The sequence below is a fragment of the Sinocyclocheilus grahami genome, unplaced genomic scaffold, assembly GCF_001515645.1.
Source record: "Sinocyclocheilus grahami isolate Dianchi unplaced genomic scaffold, SAMN03320097.WGS_v1.1 scaffold1654.1, whole genome shotgun sequence".
In the NCBI taxonomy this organism is placed as follows: Eukaryota; Metazoa; Chordata; class Actinopteri; order Cypriniformes; family Cyprinidae; genus Sinocyclocheilus; species Sinocyclocheilus grahami.
Window position 1 is genome coordinate 1 of NW_015506833.1, and position 18,692 is coordinate 18,692.

Below are 18,692 nucleotides of genomic sequence, written 5' to 3' on the forward strand. Positions count from 1 at the left end.
TTTTGTAAACGGAGATCAAATAACGAAATAAAACAACAATAACATTGTAATATAACATCCTTAAAAATCTTTAGAAAATTTATTTAAAATTAATTTTTAGAAAGTTAATTTCAAAACGTGGGATAGTCATAGGCTGCAGCCTAACGCATCACAAATTAATAAATAAATACATTTACACAAAGGCTCTTACTACATGGTGTTATTAAACAGTCATTATGAAAACCATTAAAACTACACAATTTTCTTATGTTGTATTAAGGGGCTTTCGTTTCAGCCTAATGAAAGTTTTTGAACGAAAAATCCTGACCTCGGCCGTTGGTCTTCTGTACAAGGCTGCACTTCATGAGACTTTATTCGTGTCGCAATGTACTCCGGCTCACACCATAAAAAAATATAAAAAAACCTTTAACAAAATGGGAGAAATCAAGAATAATAGGCTAAAACTGCGACATGGAAAACTAGAAATCGTACAAAAAGTAGGTTATTAACTTGGAATGTTTAGATTGCATTTAAGGAGGTGTGCATTATGCCATAAAAAAAATAAAACGCTTGAAAAGGTGGCTTATTGTTGCATGTTATAGGCTAGGCCTAGTTCTAACACATATTTTGGCACTATAGTCACATTAATGTCACAAATTATGAAAGGCTTGAAACTTACATTTCATAATTCGCTGATGTTTTTCAGCAGGTCACACATACTTATTCATTATAGCTGGCTTTTTTTTAACACATTTTATTCCCGTATACAGAGCCCATGATGTGCCGAACATTAAGTGAAACATTTTGTATCCTTCCTTTGTATTAATTAAAACGGGATAGCGGCAGACAGCCGAGTTGATCACGTTTGATCAATTTAGCCTTCTCAAATCATCACGACTTGCTTAAAATAAAATCTATATCTAGATATAAAACACTTAAAGCATATTACAATGTTAGTTTAAACATTTAAAATGCTCTGTTAGGCGTATATATAAGCGTTTGTGCAGAGAGTGGAAGCTGAAGCGCGCTTATTAATGCACGGAGGCGCCAGCGCGATCACTTCATTCTGTTCTTCATAACAGTGGAAACAACTTGAAATACGCCGTCATTTTTGACTAATATTTCATTCGGCACTGTAAATGGTGCACCCTAATTTTTGTGTGCACTCACAATATCAACAAAACTCTGTGCTTTTGTAAACGACTTAAAAAAGTCGTAGTTGTTATTACGGCAAAAAAGTGTTTTTGTTGCGTTAATCATTTTTATGTGAGGTTGAAAAATAAACGGTGCTATTATCATCGGTGCTATAAGTCAGTTTAGCTGTAGGCTATTCATCAAAAGCAGCATCAGAAAGCAGCGTGCTCAGTCCAGTTCATTATGAAAAAAAATATATATATTAGGCCTATATAAGATCAGCATTTGAACACTATAATAAACACACAAGAATTATCTGCATGATGCCACTGTTATTTCTATAATTGCGAAGTGAGATGAATGAAGAGCGCGTCTGTCTTGCGTACGCAGACACGCAATGTTTATCAAGTTAATCCATGGTCCAGTGGTAGAAGCTAGTCAGTGATTTCTGCGACACAGGTTCAAATCCCGGATCGTGGTGTTTTTTAAAATTTTTTACGCTGCAGTCGTTTCGTCAATACAAATGTTAAAATATGTTGCAGTAATAAGAAACTGTCCCCGAGACTTGATGTAGGCCTAATCATTTTTAGTTTCATTATTGGGCAATTCCAGCGTTACTGACGTGACATTCACGGTCAAAACCTGAACTATAAATTCTCACAGAATGTATTCATTACCAATATACTGAACCTTCTCTTTATGTTTTTCTAAATCCCAAACAGAGTCCAGACATCAGAAAAGTATCCGTCTATGAATGTGTTTTATAGGCTATTTTAGATTTGGGAAATAGGCTACACATGCATTAGGCTACGGACGAGAAAATAAATAAATAAATAAATAAAAGACCCGAGTCATGTACAAACATGTAAGTGTATCAGTTTATTTTGTGCCATGTAACTTTGCACTTACTTTGTAAATAGTTAACTAGTGGTGAAATTATGGGCTGTTGTTAAATGCTAATACTAGTTGTTTGTTTTGTAGAAGAACTCTTTGTTTTCTTCTTTATCCTGAATGCCTCATCAATGGACTAAGAAATAACTCAATCTGTGCTCATCGTTGGGACTTATCAACATCAAAGAATTGCAACGCACTCTATGTTTTATGGAAGCTCGGATTGCCGATTGGTTGCGATACTCTTGCTATCGGATGATTGGATTTTTTTCACCTTCTATCATCATCAAGGACTTCAGTATTCGGATTCACCCTTACGAAAAAGAAGTTTATTCAAGTGTGCTATTAGTATACTTCTTTTAAACTTTTAGTCTACTTTTTATGTACTTCTCAGAAATGGGGTTTATGTACTTCTCAGAAATATACTTAAAATGACATTTAAGTATACTTGACTTATACTTAGAAAAAGTCTGAATATATTTGAGCTATACTTGTGCTCCTAGAATGCGTGTTTTCATTGTTATACTGTAGGGGGCGCTAGTACACAGCTTCTGTACAGAATTTTCAAAAAACACAAGTGAAGAAGAAACCGAAACAACAGATGCTTCCACATGTAATCTAACACGATCATCAGACATAAAACAGCATCAAAACTGTGCAACATTGATATAATGTCAACCAATCAAGAGGTAATAATGACTGTCAAGCTTTGGGGTGTTGATCGACTTCATCTACGTTTCGATGATCATTCTGAATCCAATTCATAGTCTTTTTTCAGCTTTTTGTTCAAAATGTTGTTTATTTCTTTATTTATGAAACTTATCCACATTCAAGTGTTTAAAAAAAGAACGCATGAAGCTAGAATAAAATGTTTTTGTTTACAAGCAGACACCCTGTTCTTTCTTTTGGTGTTTATATGTTCAGATATTCATGTAACAAAATATATGCTAATTAATACCTAAATAGGGACATAGTAGTATACTTAAAGTATGATGCAAAGTTCACTTAAAGAAAACTTATGAGTATACATAACTAGTAGTTTACTGAGACTATACTTAAAAAAAAAGTACTAAAAATGCTACTACAAGTATTTAATTAGTAAACTATCAGTATACCTATAAGTTCACTTTTAGTATAGTTGCAGTACAAGCTAAACATTTTGATGTAAACTAGTTGTATACTGTTATACTTAAAAGAATACTTTTATATACTAGCAAGTGAGCCAATTTAGTCCCAAGGAGTATTGAAATAGTACTAGTAACAAAACAGTAGCTGATTCAGAAGCGCCGGATTGTCATAGCAAAGTCAGAATTACTTCCTCTCCTAGGTTCACGAAACGGTCGTCCATAAAATGTATTGCTGTTCTGTTGTAAGTAATCTTAAAGATTCCTAAATGCATCTACTTCCGGAAGGCCAAATAAAGTGCTTTTGCTTTCTCCTAGAAACACACAGCGTCTCCCTGACATGCTGCTTCAACACTAACTGCGGTTACTGAAACCACGCCTTCTTTCTTTGCGTGCACATTTGGGCGCATTATGCAAATATTCCCACATAGTGATGTAGATATGTGGGGGCGTGTTAGAACGAACCGTTTTAGGGGGGCGTGGCAGAGTCTTAACTTTGATAAAGAATATCTCTTTGGTTTTGAGACTTTAGTCTTTGCAACTTCAGGGATCTTATCTATGCACAATCAGCTTGTAACACTCCAAAGAGAAAGGACAACTTGAAATCGCATCATATGACCCCTTTAAGTATACTTTCTAAAATAAACTTGAAGTATACTACTTTTTGGTAAGGGTCAGTGCATGCTTCGGCTTAGAGACGAGTATTTATTGAACCAGATATGTTTTTGTTTTGTTATTTTGATAAATGATAAACGCAATGGGTTGTTTTGCACTCATGTTTTTCATGCATATGCTGTAGTGATCTGTGTATTGCCTTTATTTTATATGAACACTTTGTAATGGCGTACTGTGTTTTGTGTCGTTTTCAGTTGAGGGACCCTCCCCTAAATTATTTTGTGATTTTGCCCCTTTGAAGTTTCACTGGGACAGTTACAATGTTTACCTTTGTTGTATATTTCAATGCAAGATCAAAGTAAATAATACATTACTGTGTACAAATACAAGAGAGGAACTCAGCAAGAACAATACATCAGACATCACATACATCACTGTTAACGCTGAATAAGATCGTATACTCAAATATGATCTTTTATTCATATAATGCTTACAAAAAAAAAGAAAGAAAAAAGTATCAGACTTTGTGCTATATTTCTATCATTGTTATTTTTCTTCTTTTACATTTTAGAAATGTAAAACATTAGTTAAATGATTATGGAAGTTAGGATTGTGTATGATAGTTGTGTCATGAAGGATAAATTGACTACTTGCACAACTACTGATCTACTTATGGCTCAGGTGTTTCCAGTATAGTGTACTGTACATACAGACTCATGAGAACACAGCTTATTACAATTTCTTTTAGGGTTGTCAGTTTTAAACTTTGAATAATGTTCTCTGTGTTATTATTGCCACTATATAAAGTGGCATAGACAGTTATTCTACTACACATAAATCACACAGAATAGTTATTAAAACGTTGTTTGTGAAAGCAGTGATGCCGTGTGCATGCATCTTGACTGTTTGCATTCAGCGCATGTGTGTGTATGTGTGCAGGCGTGTTGTGTTTCTTTACAAAGTTTACTTTAGTCGATCCGCATTGTTCTCTGCATGCAAAACTATTGCATAAACATAACCTGAGTGTGTCAGATAAGAGAGACAGAAAATGTCCCCAGGACCAGGATGGAAAACCACAGGTGATTACAATTTACAGCACATTGAAAACATACATAACTGGAAACTAATAAGCTGTGACCATGTCACAAAGCTCTGTGCAAATTGTACATTTGTCATTATTTGTCCCCCATAATTAAGAATGAAAATATGTATAATTAATCAAAGTGAGTTATCAAAATTGAATGAGCAATCTACCATCATTGCTAAGGTACTAGGATCCTTCCTGTCAAAGAAAAAAAAAAGATTAACAAGTTACATGTGTGTACAAGGATGATGTACGCAGTATAATATGAATCTGAGTTATTCTCATCTCCACATACCTATTGATTTCTTCTTGAAGTAAATGAGTCCAGTAGCTGTGATGATGATTCCCAGCACCAGACCAGAGGCTCCAATAGCAACTTTATTCCTCTCATACTCAAGGAGAGACGGATCTGTGGAGTACAGCATGTCAAATATCATATGTTCAATTATGCTTACCACAAACACAGTTATAATATGACAGTAGCCCCCGGTTTCACAGACAAGTCTTAAGCCTAGTCCCAGACTGAGCTGTTTCAGCTGAAAGAAACTTGCACTGACTGAACGTTTTGTCTCAAGAGGGACACCACTCATGTTTTTTTCTAAGGCACGTTTATAAAAGGCCTTGTCCACACTAATACGTTTTCGTTTGAAAACGCATCTTTTTCTCTCCGTTTTGGCCTTCCGTCCACACTGAGACAGCGTTTTTAATCATCTCCAAAGTGGATCAATCTGAAAACGGCGTTTTTCGCGTCGTAGTGTGCTTTTGAAAACGATGACGCAAGTTTAGTCATGTGACGCATATTATACCAATAGATATCCGTGTTTATACTGGTATCGTGCACATTATGCACTTTCACACTATTGCTATAGCTGTGTTACTTTGTACACTCTTCATATCACAGTCCTGCAAAGATGAAAGCAAATTTACTCGCGATCGCTATTTGCGGCAAAACATGAGGGCAGTTGCGTTTTAGATCAGACACACAATCGTGAGTGTGTGCGACCTGGACGCGTGCATCAGTGAATGGGGAGTTATTTTCGTAAATAAAATAATCCTGTCAGAAAAACTGCATGAAAACATCTCATGTGTGTATCGTTTTACACTTAGGATTTACGCATGCGCAGAAAGCGAGTTTAACGTTTTCTGATGTTTCAGTGTGGATGAGACACTTCTGGAAAACGCTAGTGTGGACAGAGAGCGTTTTAAAACGAAAACACCATTTTCAGATGTATCCGGATTAATGTAGACGTAGCCTTAAATGTCCTAATTGGCCTAATCCTGGCTTAATCTAAGCCCTGTCTGCAAAACCAGGCCTATGTGTCTCATCTTACCCCAGTCATAGAACATGGGTTTATTGAAGCTAGCATGCTCAACCATACAGGAGACCTTCTCTCCAGATTTGGGGGTGTACTCCAGCTCAGAGTGAATTTGGTAATACCAGTCACCATCAGCCATCTCCATAGTGGAGGTCACTTCAGAGGTCACTGGTTTACCATCTCTCAGCCAGGAAACTTTGATGCGCGGAGGATAAAATTCATATGCGCTGCACATCAACACAGCTGGATGTCTGCCACCAGCCTGTGTCACTGAACTGAGCTTAACCTTTGGTTTCACTGAATCAAAGAGAGCAACATTATAAATATGCAGTCCAATGCATGTATGTGTACATATATTTCAGGTTGACATGAGAAATGGCATTTGATCAAAGCAGAGAAATATCAATTATTTCTACTCAAAATAGATTTAATTCTTAGATGTTAGAGTAACATAACTCATAACATTAAAACATTTTTTCCCATTAATAATTGTTTTCCAGTTAGTATATGCGCATATAGAAATAACACAAATGTAAAAAAAAAGAAGAAAAGTTTTGAGCCACTTACCTACTTTAACAAGGTCAGGTGAGTCCTTGCTTTTAAACAGAAATGTGCATACATTAACACCAGTTCTCTCGCTTAGCAAAAAGGGGCTATTATTCCATCCCTCTGCAACTCTCATTCCGATCTCGCTAAACCCCACAAACTTCCTCAAAGTACTGTTGAACTGTGTGAATAGAAATTGATTTAAATAAAAGCTGTCAATATACACCATGTCACTGAAATCGGGAGAGCTGTAGATGCATCTTGACTGTCTTATGTAATAGTCATCAGCTGAAAAAGAGGCAGAACAAAAATCACACTTTTGTCAGATAAATATAAAAGCTCCTCTCTTTTTTTCTTGTTGTCATACGTTTATAAGTAATACACAGGGAAAGATGAATCTGTGGCGTACGGTCATATGTCAAATGATGCTGTCCACAAACAGTTTAAGTAATATATTATAGAGAATCCATCCTCAGAGGACAATCAAACATGTCACTCTTCTAAAAAACATATATCATTTAAATCATTTACATCTACTACTACTAATGCAGTTATTGTTGATATGCAATTGTATTACTCTCATCTTACCACTTTTTGCTCCAGTCAGTACAGACAGTGTCAAAATGAGATGACAACTCAAGTACTGTAGCAGTGACATTTCCACAAGCACTGAATCCCAGCTGCATGTTGCCAGTGCTTTAGTTCATGTCAGGGGGATGTTTAAGCTGACTGTCCAACCAGTTACTCCAGGTGTAAATATCAAATGTTACTAGGTAGTATCCTGCTTTCAATTATCATCTCAAACACCATCCAAATATCAATTTATATAAAACTGGTGTGGATTTTTTCCCCCTTCTTTTTTCTTACAGAAACTATTGAACGCTTGAAAAACCTTGGTAACTTTATTAAAAAATACTGTATAATGTTAGTGACTAACACACTAAGGTAGAATACAGTGACTTTTAGGCCTCCCTAAAAGTTGACCTGACAGACTGATTATTAACCGTTAACAAAACGATGTTGTTAAATTAGATTTAAACTAAATGAGAAAATACCTTTTTTTTTCTTCAGGGGTTTAATGCATGCGCAAATAGCAGCACAAACAACAGAACATGATGAGGATTCACACATCGTCACATCACACACTTGCAGCACTTCTGTGAAGGAATGAAAACAGAATAAAATGACATTTGTGACCCTGGAGCACAAAACCAGTCTTAAGGGTGTGTGGTTTGTTAGGATCGGACAATATTTGGCCGAGATACAACTATTAGAAAATCTGTTATCTGAGGGTGCAAAGAAATCTAAATATTGAGAAAATCATCTTTAAAGTTGTTCAAATGAAGTTCTTAGCAATACATATTATTAATCAAAAATTAAGTTATGATATATTTACGGTAGGAAATGTACAAAATATCTTCATGGAACATGATCTTTACTTAATATCCTAATGATTTTTGGCATAAAAGAGAAATGTATAATTGTGACCCATACAATGTATTGTTGGCTATTGCTACAAATATCCCCCAGCGACTTAACACTGCTTCTGTGCTGCAGGGACACATATATAAAAGGAACAACATTAAAAAGGCTACACAAATTGTTTCACTTAAATAATTAGCACACAAAAAAAAAAGTGCCACAAGACCAAGAAAACCGAGACGGCTGAATACACATCCTGATTGTTTTGTTTTACAAAGGCACAATGTTTTGTTTTTCTTGTGAATATGCACAAGTGAAAGTGAACCCCTTACAGTTCCAAATAATGTCTTATTCTTATGTGTATGACTAAAAATGACAGGTAGGCTATTTTAAGTCATTTCTGCTGTTATAAGGAAAAAGTGAATGCACCAGAGCCTCTAGTGGGAAACATTTGTATTTGCGCCGAATGAGAGATTTCTAAAAATGTACACCGTACAAATGAGAGATTTAGGTATGTTTCAGTTTCTCAATAAATTTGTTTTGGCTAGATATTTAGCCTATATGTTCATATGTATTTACGTTTAACAGATATATATATATAGGGACCTACACAGTTTGCACTGTAAATGTGTGTAGCCCAAATGCAATTTGGACATACTACATCAACCGTGTTGATACTATCATGTGAACCACAGTTGCTTCGCTTACTCACCATTTACGAATCCTTTCCTTATGCGTAAAGTATCCTTTGTATGCACTTCAGAACTCACCAGACTTTGTAAGTAATCTCAGGAGGTCTACTTTTCATCTAGTTTTATGAACACTGTGAATTTGGACATTTTACTCTTTTCACATAATATTTCTTAGTCTGCTATAACAGGCATATTTGGATGCTTCCAATCAATAGTTTTTTACTTTTTCTATTTCCAAAGCTGGTCTCATCATCATGATTTATGCAGCAAACCCAACCAATAAGCCCCTAAATTGTTTTTCTAGTAAAAAAATAAATCTGAATCCCATACGAATTATTTTGAGTTCAAATAGGTTTTGGATGCATGAGCTATTTTAATGAAAACTTGGATAACTGACGTCACACATCACACAATTAAATCCAATTAAGGCACAGATTCCGCCTAAGGTTTGTCTGTTTCTTTAGTGCACTTTGCCTACGTTCTTCAACTACCATGCGTAGGTTGCAATAAAGAGCTGGGTCTAAATACAAGCAGTGAAGTTTAACAAAAAGACACAAAGCACACTGGCACAACTAACTTAATAATGACAAGATCACATCAAGAACAGAAGAAACACAATGCCTAAATACACAGAGAAACGAATTAACAGGTGCAGCAGGTTATCAAACAATGAATCACCAAGGAAACTAAAACAAAGTTTGCTTCCATGGCTTCATTAGTCAGTGACAGTTGTGTCCTTTAATGAGGAAGAACGTTCCCAAAATGACTCCCAACAGCCCAAGAGTCAGACCTACTCCACAAAACACTGCTGGACCAACACTTGGGAGGGCAACATCTACATCTGGAAAATAAATCCATGGGATAAAAGATTAACAAGTAATTTGGTCCCACTTTATATTAAGTGTGCGTAGTATGTAACCACAGTGCAAGTACATAGTATCTACAGCGCTAATGTTTGTGTAACTACACATATGTAACAACTCACAGAATGGTATGTGTAAGAACAAATGTGTAACAGGACATTGGTAACAACACTTTTTGGTACCGGATCAAATGGTTCCAATTACTCCTATACATGTTGTTACAAAATGTAGTTATATAATTCCTGTTACACGAGTACTTAGTGACGTGAAAAAAAGTGTTGTTACCAATGTCCTGTTACACATTTGTATTTACACAAACCATTCGGAGGGTTGTTACATGTGTGTAGTTACAGAAATATTACAGCTGTAGATACTATGTACCAATGTGTACTTACACTGTGGTTACATAGTACGTACACATCTAGTTACTATGTAAGTACACAGATATTAGGGACACTTAATATAAAGTGGGACCAGTAATTTGTTTTTGTAACAACAACAAAAAGCTGTAATATTGTCTATTCCATTTGAAAATCACACTCACCCCATATTTTGGTCTGAGGTTGACCTTGGAGGGCTTTGTGGTTCACAGTACAGCTGTAAATGTCTCCTTCAGCAGGTGTGAACTTAAGAGTGGAGAAGATGTTGAATGTATCATCTGTCCTTGGACGGTACTGACTTAAACTTATGCCCTCTGTCACAATAACATTATTCTTAGTCCATGAGATGTTGACAGATGGAGGATAGAAGCCAGTCGCATGACAGATGAGAGTGTTCTGAACACCCAGCTCTACATCATCCTTTGGATAGATGGATGTCTGGGGTGCATCTAGATCTAAACAGAAAACTTTATTCATTCATTCTGTAGTTCAGTCGAGTAAGCAAAGATATTTTAATATGCATTATATAAAGTTTGAGACACAACTTCATGACACTGTGTACATATTTTATACACACAACATTCAAAAGATTGGAATCTTTAGGTATATTTATGTTGTTACACCAAGGCTGCATTTATTTGACCTAAAAATTAAAAAAAAAATAAGAGCAGCACAGCGATAACCCATTCAGGGTAAACAGAACAGAACCAGCGCTGATAGTAAACTGATGCACTCTTGACTAACGTGACCTGCCAGAATTAACACTATGCTTGATTAACATACAGTTTGTATTGACAGTATGGTTCTGTTCTGGGAAAGAAATCCCCACCCAGCCTAACATGGATAAGAGCAGTGAGTGCAGCAGTGATGCCCCCAAACAACAGTGGTGGCAAACCCTCCAGGGAACCAACCCTCGAGGGACCATCGCTCCTCTTGCAATCTGCAACCAGTTGAGCTGCCAATGGAATGTGCTGGGCCCTCTACAGGGAGCGTACCAGCAGTATCCTTTGGCGCTCCTCCCGACGACCGGATGTCAATCGCTGCATTGGAGGGTGAGCCAGAGCTTTTTGGAGAGGATGATTTGGCTGCACTGCTGCCCTCCGAGACTGTAGCAATGCCTGTATCGGAGCCGGAAATGACGGCTATGCTTTCCCAGGCCGCCGTGAGGGTAGGGCTTGAGTGGAAACCTCAACCGTGTCCCGAGCCCTCAAGGTTGGACAATTGGCTCTTCGGGGTGGTCCGTGCTGGTTCTCAGCGCCCCGCTCTGGTGCCATTCTTCCCGGGTCTGTAGGCACTCGTCTGGTCTGTTCGGGCGACGCTTATATGGCCTGCTGGTTTGGTAACACTTTATTTCGGTAGTCCACTTTAGACATTCTACTAACAGTAAATAACATTGCAACTACATGTCAACTAGCAATTAGTAGAGTATTAGTAGACTGTCTGCTTAATATCTTCTAACACTTTCTTTGTCAGCTTATTCAACTATCCCTAAACCTACCCTAACAGTCTACTCTGAGAGTTAGTAGACATGTAGTTGCAAATTAATCAGAATTAGTTGACATGTAGCTGACATGTAGTTACAAAGTTACTTATAGTTAGTAGAATGTCTAAAGTTGACTATCGAAATAAAGTGTAAGCACTGGTTCTTCAGGCTAAAGCACCGAGGGACCTGCACGAGGGTGGTCACGATCCGGTAGTTCTAAAAGAGCTCCGAACCACAACTGACCTCGCGTTTTGAGCGATGAAGGTCACTGCGAGTTCTCTGGGTCATGCGATGTCCACACTTGTGGTCCAGGAGAGTCACCTCTGGCTGTGTCTGGTCGACATGAGGGACGCCGATAAGTCGATTCCTCAAGGTCCCTATGTCCCAGACTGGCCTCTTCCGCGACGCAGTCGACAACATGGCCCAGCAGTTCTGGGCTGCACAGGAGCATACTGAGGCATACCTCCACCCATCTGCCGCCCGCAGCCCCCCAGCCTGCTCATCGCCAAGGGTGGCCCACTGCGTCCACTCCCGTGCCGCAAACGCAGCAGCCTCAAGCAAGCGACGTCATGGAGCTGGGTGCACTGGCACACAGCTGGCCGCGGGGCCTTCGCAAGTATGCGTTTCCCCCAGTGAGCCATCTCGCACAGACACTGTGCAAGATCAGGGAGGACGTGGAGCAGGTCCTGCTCGTGGTGCCTTATTGGCCCACTCAGACCTGGTTCCCTGAACTGATGCTCCTCGTGACAGCCCCTCCTTGTCAGATTCTTCTGAGGAAGGATCTACTGACTCAGAGACGGGGCACCTTATGGCACCCGCGTCCAGACCTCTGGAAACTTCATGTCTGGTCCCTGGACGGGGCGTGGAGGTTCTAGATGACCTACCCCAGGAGGTGGCTGACACCATCACTTCGGCAAGAGCACCATCTACAAGACACGCTTACGCTTTAAAGTGGAACCTGTTCGTCAAATGGTGAAGCTCACCGAGAAGACCCCCGGAAATGCCCGATCAGAGTCGTGCTGTCCTTTTTGCAGCAAGGGTTGGAGCGAAGGCTGTCTCCCTCCACCCTTAAAGCCTATGTGGCCTTCGATTGCTGGAAGGGAAGTCAATGGGAAAGCATGACCTGGTCATCAGGTTCCTTAGGGGGGCGAGAAGGTTAAATCCTCCACAGCCCCCCTCTATACCCTCTTGGGACCTGTCTCTAGTGCTCAGAGCACTACAGCAGGGCCCATTTGAGCCTTTGCAGACATTTGAGCTAAAGTTTCTGTCAATGAAATCTCTGCTCCTGTTTGCACTGGCCTCCATCAAGAGGGTGGGGGACCTGCATGCATTTTCGGTCGACGATTCGTGCCTAGAGTTTGGGCCGGCTGACTCCCAGGTAATCCTGAGGCCCTGGCCCGGCTATGTGCCCAAGGTTTCCACTACTCCCTTCAGGGATCAAGTGGTGAGCCTGCAAGCGCTGCCCCCTGCAAGATCAGGGAGGACGTGGAGCAGGTCCTGCTCGTGGTGCCTTATTGGCCCACTCAGACCTGGTTCCCTGAACTGATGCTCCTCGTGACAGCCCCTCCTTGTCAGATTCTTCTGAGGAAGGATCTACTGACTCAGAGACGGGGCACCTTATGGCACCCGCGTCCAGACCTCTGGAAACTTCATGTCTGGTCCCTGGACGGGGCGTGGAGGTTCTAGATGACCTACCCCAGGAGGTGGCTGACACCATCACTTCGGCAAGAGCACCATCTACAAGACACGCTTACGCTTTAAAGTGGAACCTGTTCGTCAAATGGTGAAGCTCACCGAGAAGACCCCCGGAAATGCCCGATCAGAGTCGTGCTGTCCTTTTTGCAGCAAGGGTTGGAGCGAAGGCTGTCTCCCTCCACCCTTAAAGCCTATGTGGCCTTCGATTGCTGGAAGGGAAGTCAATGGGAAAGCATGACCTGGTCATCAGGTTCCTTAGGGGGGCGAGAAGGTTAAATCCTCCACAGCCCCCCTCTATACCCTCTTGGGACCTGTCTCTAGTGCTCAGAGCACTACAGCAGGGCCCATTTGAGCCTTTGCAGACATTTGAGCTAAAGTTTCTGTCAATGAAATCTCTGCTCCTGTTTGCACTGGCCTCCATCAAGAGGGTGGGGGACCTGCATGCATTTTCGGTCGACGATTCGTGCCTAGAGTTTGGGCCGGCTGACTCCCAGGTAATCCTGAGGCCCTGGCCCGGCTATGTGCCCAAGGTTTCCACTACTCCCTTCAGGGATCAAGTGGTGAGCCTGCAAGCGCTGCCCCCGGAGAAGGCAGACCCAGCCCTAGCTTTGCTTGTCCTGTCCGAGCATTAAAATGCTACGTTGGCAGGACACAAAGCTTCAGGACCTCAGACCAGCTCTTTGTCTGTCATGGAGGCCGGCAGAAGGGGAATGCCGTCCCTAAGCAGAGGATGGCCCACTGAATAGTGGATGCCATCACCCTGGCTTATCAGGCACAGGGTGTGCCCTGCCCATTCAGGTTGAGAGCCCACTCAACTAGAAGTGTCGCATCCTCCTGGGCTCTGGCTCGTGGTGCCTCGCTGGCAGATATTTGTAGAGCTGCGGACTGGGCGACCCACAACACGTTCGCTAGATTCTATAGCCTTCCTGTGGAGCTGGTATCCTCCTGTGTTCTCACCTCAAACGGGTGGCTTGCTATAACTGCTCCAGAGAGTCCATACTGTAGACCATGTCGAGCTCTTCCGTCACCTCGGCACCCAGACGTGCGGCGCCAGGCCCGATGAACTCGATGAATCCGTGAGAACCGGTGGAGGGCTGGGTTCTATATGTAGTGACCCAAGTGGATCCCATATGTGTCAATCCATGGTATAGCCTCAGAGCCTGTGTTTCCCCGGCAGACTTCTGCCATTTTCCAAGAGAGTTACAATCACCTCTAATCTTCCATATGCACCTAAACAGTTATTCATATGTGTAAGTGCTTCTGAACCTCCTTCGGAAAGGATGGGGCAGCTGGATGCAATCATTGCATGCCAATGTGCATTGGCTCGTTTAGTTACACTCGGAGTTGATTGGTCTCTCTAAGTGAAATCCCAATTCTGACGTGACGTCTCCGTCAATTATAGCATCAGCTCCAACTCCGTGCAACCAGTACCAACTTTAGCAGCCATCTCTCTGCCCGATACACACAAGAAAACTCATCCTAACCAGAGATGATGTCTGTGCCCCAGAACCAAAGCAGGAGTTCACGCCCACCATGGACCCAGCTCTAGAGCCCCCTCCAGTCACAGAGCCAGAGCCAGTCGTTATGTCCATCATAAAACCTGAGCCAGTTGTTACATCCATCCCAAGGCCAGATCTTGTTTCAGGTCTCTCCGAGGGCCAAAAGAAGAGCACTGGCTAATTGATTTGTGGTCAGCAGCACAACCACAAATGCCCCCATCCCCGAACTCCGTGTTCTTCAGTTTGAAATTACACTCTTAAAAATAAAGGTCCTTTATTGGCATCAATGGTTCTATGAAGAACCTTGAACATCCATGGAACCTTTCAAATGCAGAAAAGGTTTTTTATAGTCAAAAAAGGTTCTTTAGATTTTTAAAATGTTCTTCAAAATGGTTATTTTAGGAACTGTTCACTGAAAGGTTCTTTGGGGAACCAAAAATTGTTCTTCACTGCAAAACACCCTTTTGGAACCTTTATTTTTAAGAGTGTACTTGGATACTCTGCATCATGGTAGAAACTAACTAGCTAGTCACGACTGTGTTCCAAAGCCGGTTACACCTACAACAATATAGGACTGTCGTTAATTATGTGACATGCAAGTGGTTTTGCTATAGCTTCTGCTAACTACTTGATTCGCGATCACAATTCACTTTTTTTGTTCCATCATTTTGCTTTATTTGATGTTTGATTTATTGTGGGTTCCAATATGTAAGTTTGCGATGCAGTTCACAAATGTTTGTTGGAACTGTGGTTTTGGGTAACAAAATTTTTTTGATAATGGCAGAACATGTGACCATAGTTAGCTAACAGAGCTTTTTGGAAACGCACCCCTTTGTCCTTCCTACCACTTCCATGGATCCACGTGCTCTGCTGGTGCTGCTCATCTCCTTGGCTTCACCCTCTGTGCTGGCTCCCTCCAGCTCTTCGGCTCCACCTCAGTCTTCTCCTCCAGTAGCTCAGCCTTGTGAGGTGGATTCCTGCGAGTCTCTGGGCCCATGACACCACCTTGGCCTGTCAGCCTGCTGCCTCCACCATGGCTCCACACTCCCTTGTTCCTTGTTGTCCTGGTTCTGCCGCAGACTTCTGGGCCTCTGGCTGTGCCTTAGCCTTCCACCTCGTCAGCTCGATTGGGCTCCTTCTTCCCTCTGGCTCCTCCTGTGTCCTCTCTACCTCTGGTTTTGCCCTTCTTCCGGGCCTCTTTGTCAATTGCCTTAGTTACTTAGTTTCATCTGTGTCTAGTTTAGTTGCCTTTGTTTGCTTCTTGTGTATATAGCTGTGTTTTAGTTGCTCCTTGTTGGTTCTCATCTTTACTTTGTGTGGTAAATGTGTTCCTGCCATTCTGTGTAGAATGAGGTGTATGCGTACAATGTATGCGCAGCTCCCACATGCACTTTGAATGGTTTTTGCACTACTTAGTTTGTCCACAAGGTGTCAACACTGAACTGGGCCATTGTTTCACAGTCAGAAAAGATCAGGCTTACTCTAGATCAGGAGAAAGCCTTTGATCATATAGATCACCAATATCAGTTTCATGTTCTTAAGTGTTTTGATTTTGGGAAACAAATGTATCAGTGTTTCATGCTTGAATGAATGAATGGTTCTGTTGTATTGAATTTTCGTAGATGTGATGCAACATACACACATTCTGCTTTCTTTTACTTCTCATAAATAACCTAATCCATAATTTCTAGTTGTAACATGATGTTTTCAAATTAGTGACAGAGGTTTGGGCACTTTTTTAATGGCATGAAAAGATACTGAACCTGTGGTGTAAGAATGCAGTTTTACATCATTTTGTGTTTTGGACACTGCTGATATTTAGCAATAACACAGTGTTGTTTATGTAATATTGCTTATTTAATGAAACCATTATAAACCCTTAAGAAAGTGAACATTAAAGTGTCATGTTTAAAACTAAACGTGTAAAGGCTCATAGCACATTCTCATGTCTTACCTATTTCTAGTGGTAGGCTCTTGAATATTTCAATAAATATTGGTAAGTCACGTTTGCATCCTACTATTGCATCAGAACCGATTTCATAAAATCTGGGAAATGTTATGTTTTTTTGTCCCACAAAATCAGGTAGTGTCTCTACTGCTCTCTTCTGTTTAAAGTCGACATGCCCGTATTCCTCTTCGTCATATCCAATGTAAAACTCTTCTTCCACATCAGAGCATGCAGCATATAGAAAAGCTTCATGTTCAACTGAAACAAATTCACCATCATAAAACAAATACAATAAGCTTAATTTTTGAGGTTGACAATTCAGTTACTTTGGATAGCTGAGAAAATATGATACAATATATTTCTTGCTGATGTCAATCAATAGAGATTTTCCATATCATCAAAATTGCAATGTAAATATCCTCACAGCTTTTAGGGCTGAACTACTACAATAACATTATCTTATTGACAAGTTAGAGAACATTTATCCATTTATTTATTTATTTTTTTTAAATATTGAAACTGGTATGTAAAATTGTGAAATTTCACTGGTAGGCCAATGATTAAAGACATTAGCCAAAATCAGATAAGACTAGTCTTCTAAACTGTATTTGAGTTACAATTCTTAAAACCCAGCATCTGTGATTTCAAGTATCTATTTGGATGACATCTTTGTATACATTTCAAAAATGTTATGTGGCCATTACAGAAGGTGTTTGAGTACCTCGCATATTGCATAAATTACTTGTAATGGCTCAATAAATATGTCTTACAATTCAAATAATATTATGTATCATATAAAACTCCTAAATCACCTATTTTTTATTTTATTTATTTATTTTTACTGATTTTTGTTATATTGAACAAATATTTCAATTACGTTGCTAGATGTTTTGCACTGAGTTTTGAAAATCACTACTTGTCGGTAATAACAAAGCATTTTTTTAAAATAATAAACCAAATCTTCTGATAACCTTACACAATAATCTTATAACGGAAACATTTAATGAAACATTCAACCCTAATGAATGCACAAAAGTAGCTTTTGAAATGACTAGGTGTTACAAATTTATCATTATCATTTATGAAAATAGTATCTAAGCAAATTAAAAACTTTGACTTACATTCAGCACTAGTTGAGAGAACAGCAGTTAGGGTGAGAATGGTTATGAACAGCTTCATCTTGATACATTAGAGTCGAACAGTCATTAGAGAAACATTTAATCGAGGTGAAAAAACAGGTGTTATTTTAAAGTTTTTGCATCATCCACTCAGAGTTTGACACACACAATGACATTGCTGTATCTAAGAAGAATAAAAAAGATTTCCTCTTTCATCTGACATGCAGCTGGCTAACCTTTTCTAACATAGTATACCTTGAGTCTGCATGTGCAAACATAAAACGGTCATTATTTGTTTATTTATTTAGATATATATATATACATAAAATCGTACATTAGTCAAAGCTGAATCAAAAAACTCCTTAACTAACTAAGGGGTGCAATAATAACCAAATACAACTAAATATATACACTATAAACACTTTAAAAGAAGTGTGAAATATGTTTTCTCTGTTTTGGAGGAATGCTCATTTTTAAATCATTCCCTATTGCATCAAAATTTGTTACAAATTTACTACAGTTACAGGTATTTTATCAGCTGTTTATTATTCATGCAACAATACATATTACTGTTACCGTTTTTATTAATAACCATTGCTAAATAGATTATAAGTTTGTCTAGTGCTCTTATCAATGTTTTTAGCATGACTTATTAACTAATTTATTTTAATTTAATATCTAATTTTAACATCTAATTTAAATTAACTAATGGTAACAACTGAATGACATTGAAATGCTACTGTTTTGACAGCATTGATAATGTTTCTGACCGAATGAGCTATCCTGGCTTTTTTGATTACTGTCACTTAAAGTGCCGACGATGCAGTGATGCCAGATATTGCTATTAAAACAAACAAAAACCAAAAAATAAATAAAAATAAACTGTTATCTTATTTGCGAAAG

At 39.5% G+C, this 18,692-nt stretch overlaps 2 protein-coding genes across 2 annotated transcripts; both read right to left on the minus strand.

The window, feature by feature from the left end:
• Nucleotides 1-5,122: 5,122 nt before the first annotated feature.
• Nucleotides 5,123-7,339, minus strand: LOC107571807 (HLA class II histocompatibility antigen, DP beta 1 chain-like; the record flags this gene model as incomplete). The annotated part of the gene is made up of 4 exons (XM_016258185.1): nucleotides 7,278-7,339; nucleotides 6,775-6,977; nucleotides 6,159-6,498; nucleotides 5,123-5,236 (listed from the first exon to the last, which is right to left on the minus strand). Coding segments are annotated over exons 2-4 (598 nt in total), but the record flags the coding sequence as incomplete, so codon positions are not given.
• Nucleotides 7,340-9,501: 2,162 nt separating this feature from the next.
• On the minus strand, nucleotides 9,502-17,870 carry LOC107571810 (H-2 class II histocompatibility antigen, I-E alpha chain-like). Its single transcript, XM_016258187.1, has 4 exons — nucleotides 17,793-17,870; nucleotides 16,678-16,929; nucleotides 10,211-10,495; nucleotides 9,502-9,644 (listed from the first exon to the last, which is right to left on the minus strand). The coding sequence occupies exons 1-4, from the start codon at nucleotides 17,848-17,850 to the stop codon at nucleotides 9,523-9,525; spliced, it is 717 nt and encodes a 238-aa protein (XP_016113673.1). The 5' UTR covers nucleotides 17,851-17,870; the 3' UTR covers nucleotides 9,502-9,522.
• Between the last annotated feature and the right edge of the window lie 822 nt (nucleotides 17,871-18,692).

What these genes read in the sequence shown, in the direction of transcription:
- LOC107571810 (XM_016258187.1), bottom strand. Translation starts at nt 17,850, where the DNA reads ATGAAGCTGTTCATAACCATTCTCACCCTAACTGCTGTTCTCTCAACT. An exon ending in TCTCTCAACTAGTGCTGAAT is followed by an intron (nt 16,930 to 17,792) that starts GTAAGTCAAAGT and finishes AATTTGTTTCAG; the next exon opens with TTGAACATGAAGCTTTTCTA. An exon ending in GAGCCTACCACTAGAAATAG is followed by an intron (nt 10,496 to 16,677) that starts GTAAGACATGAG and finishes GTTTAGATCTAG; the next exon opens with ATGCACCCCAGACATCCATC.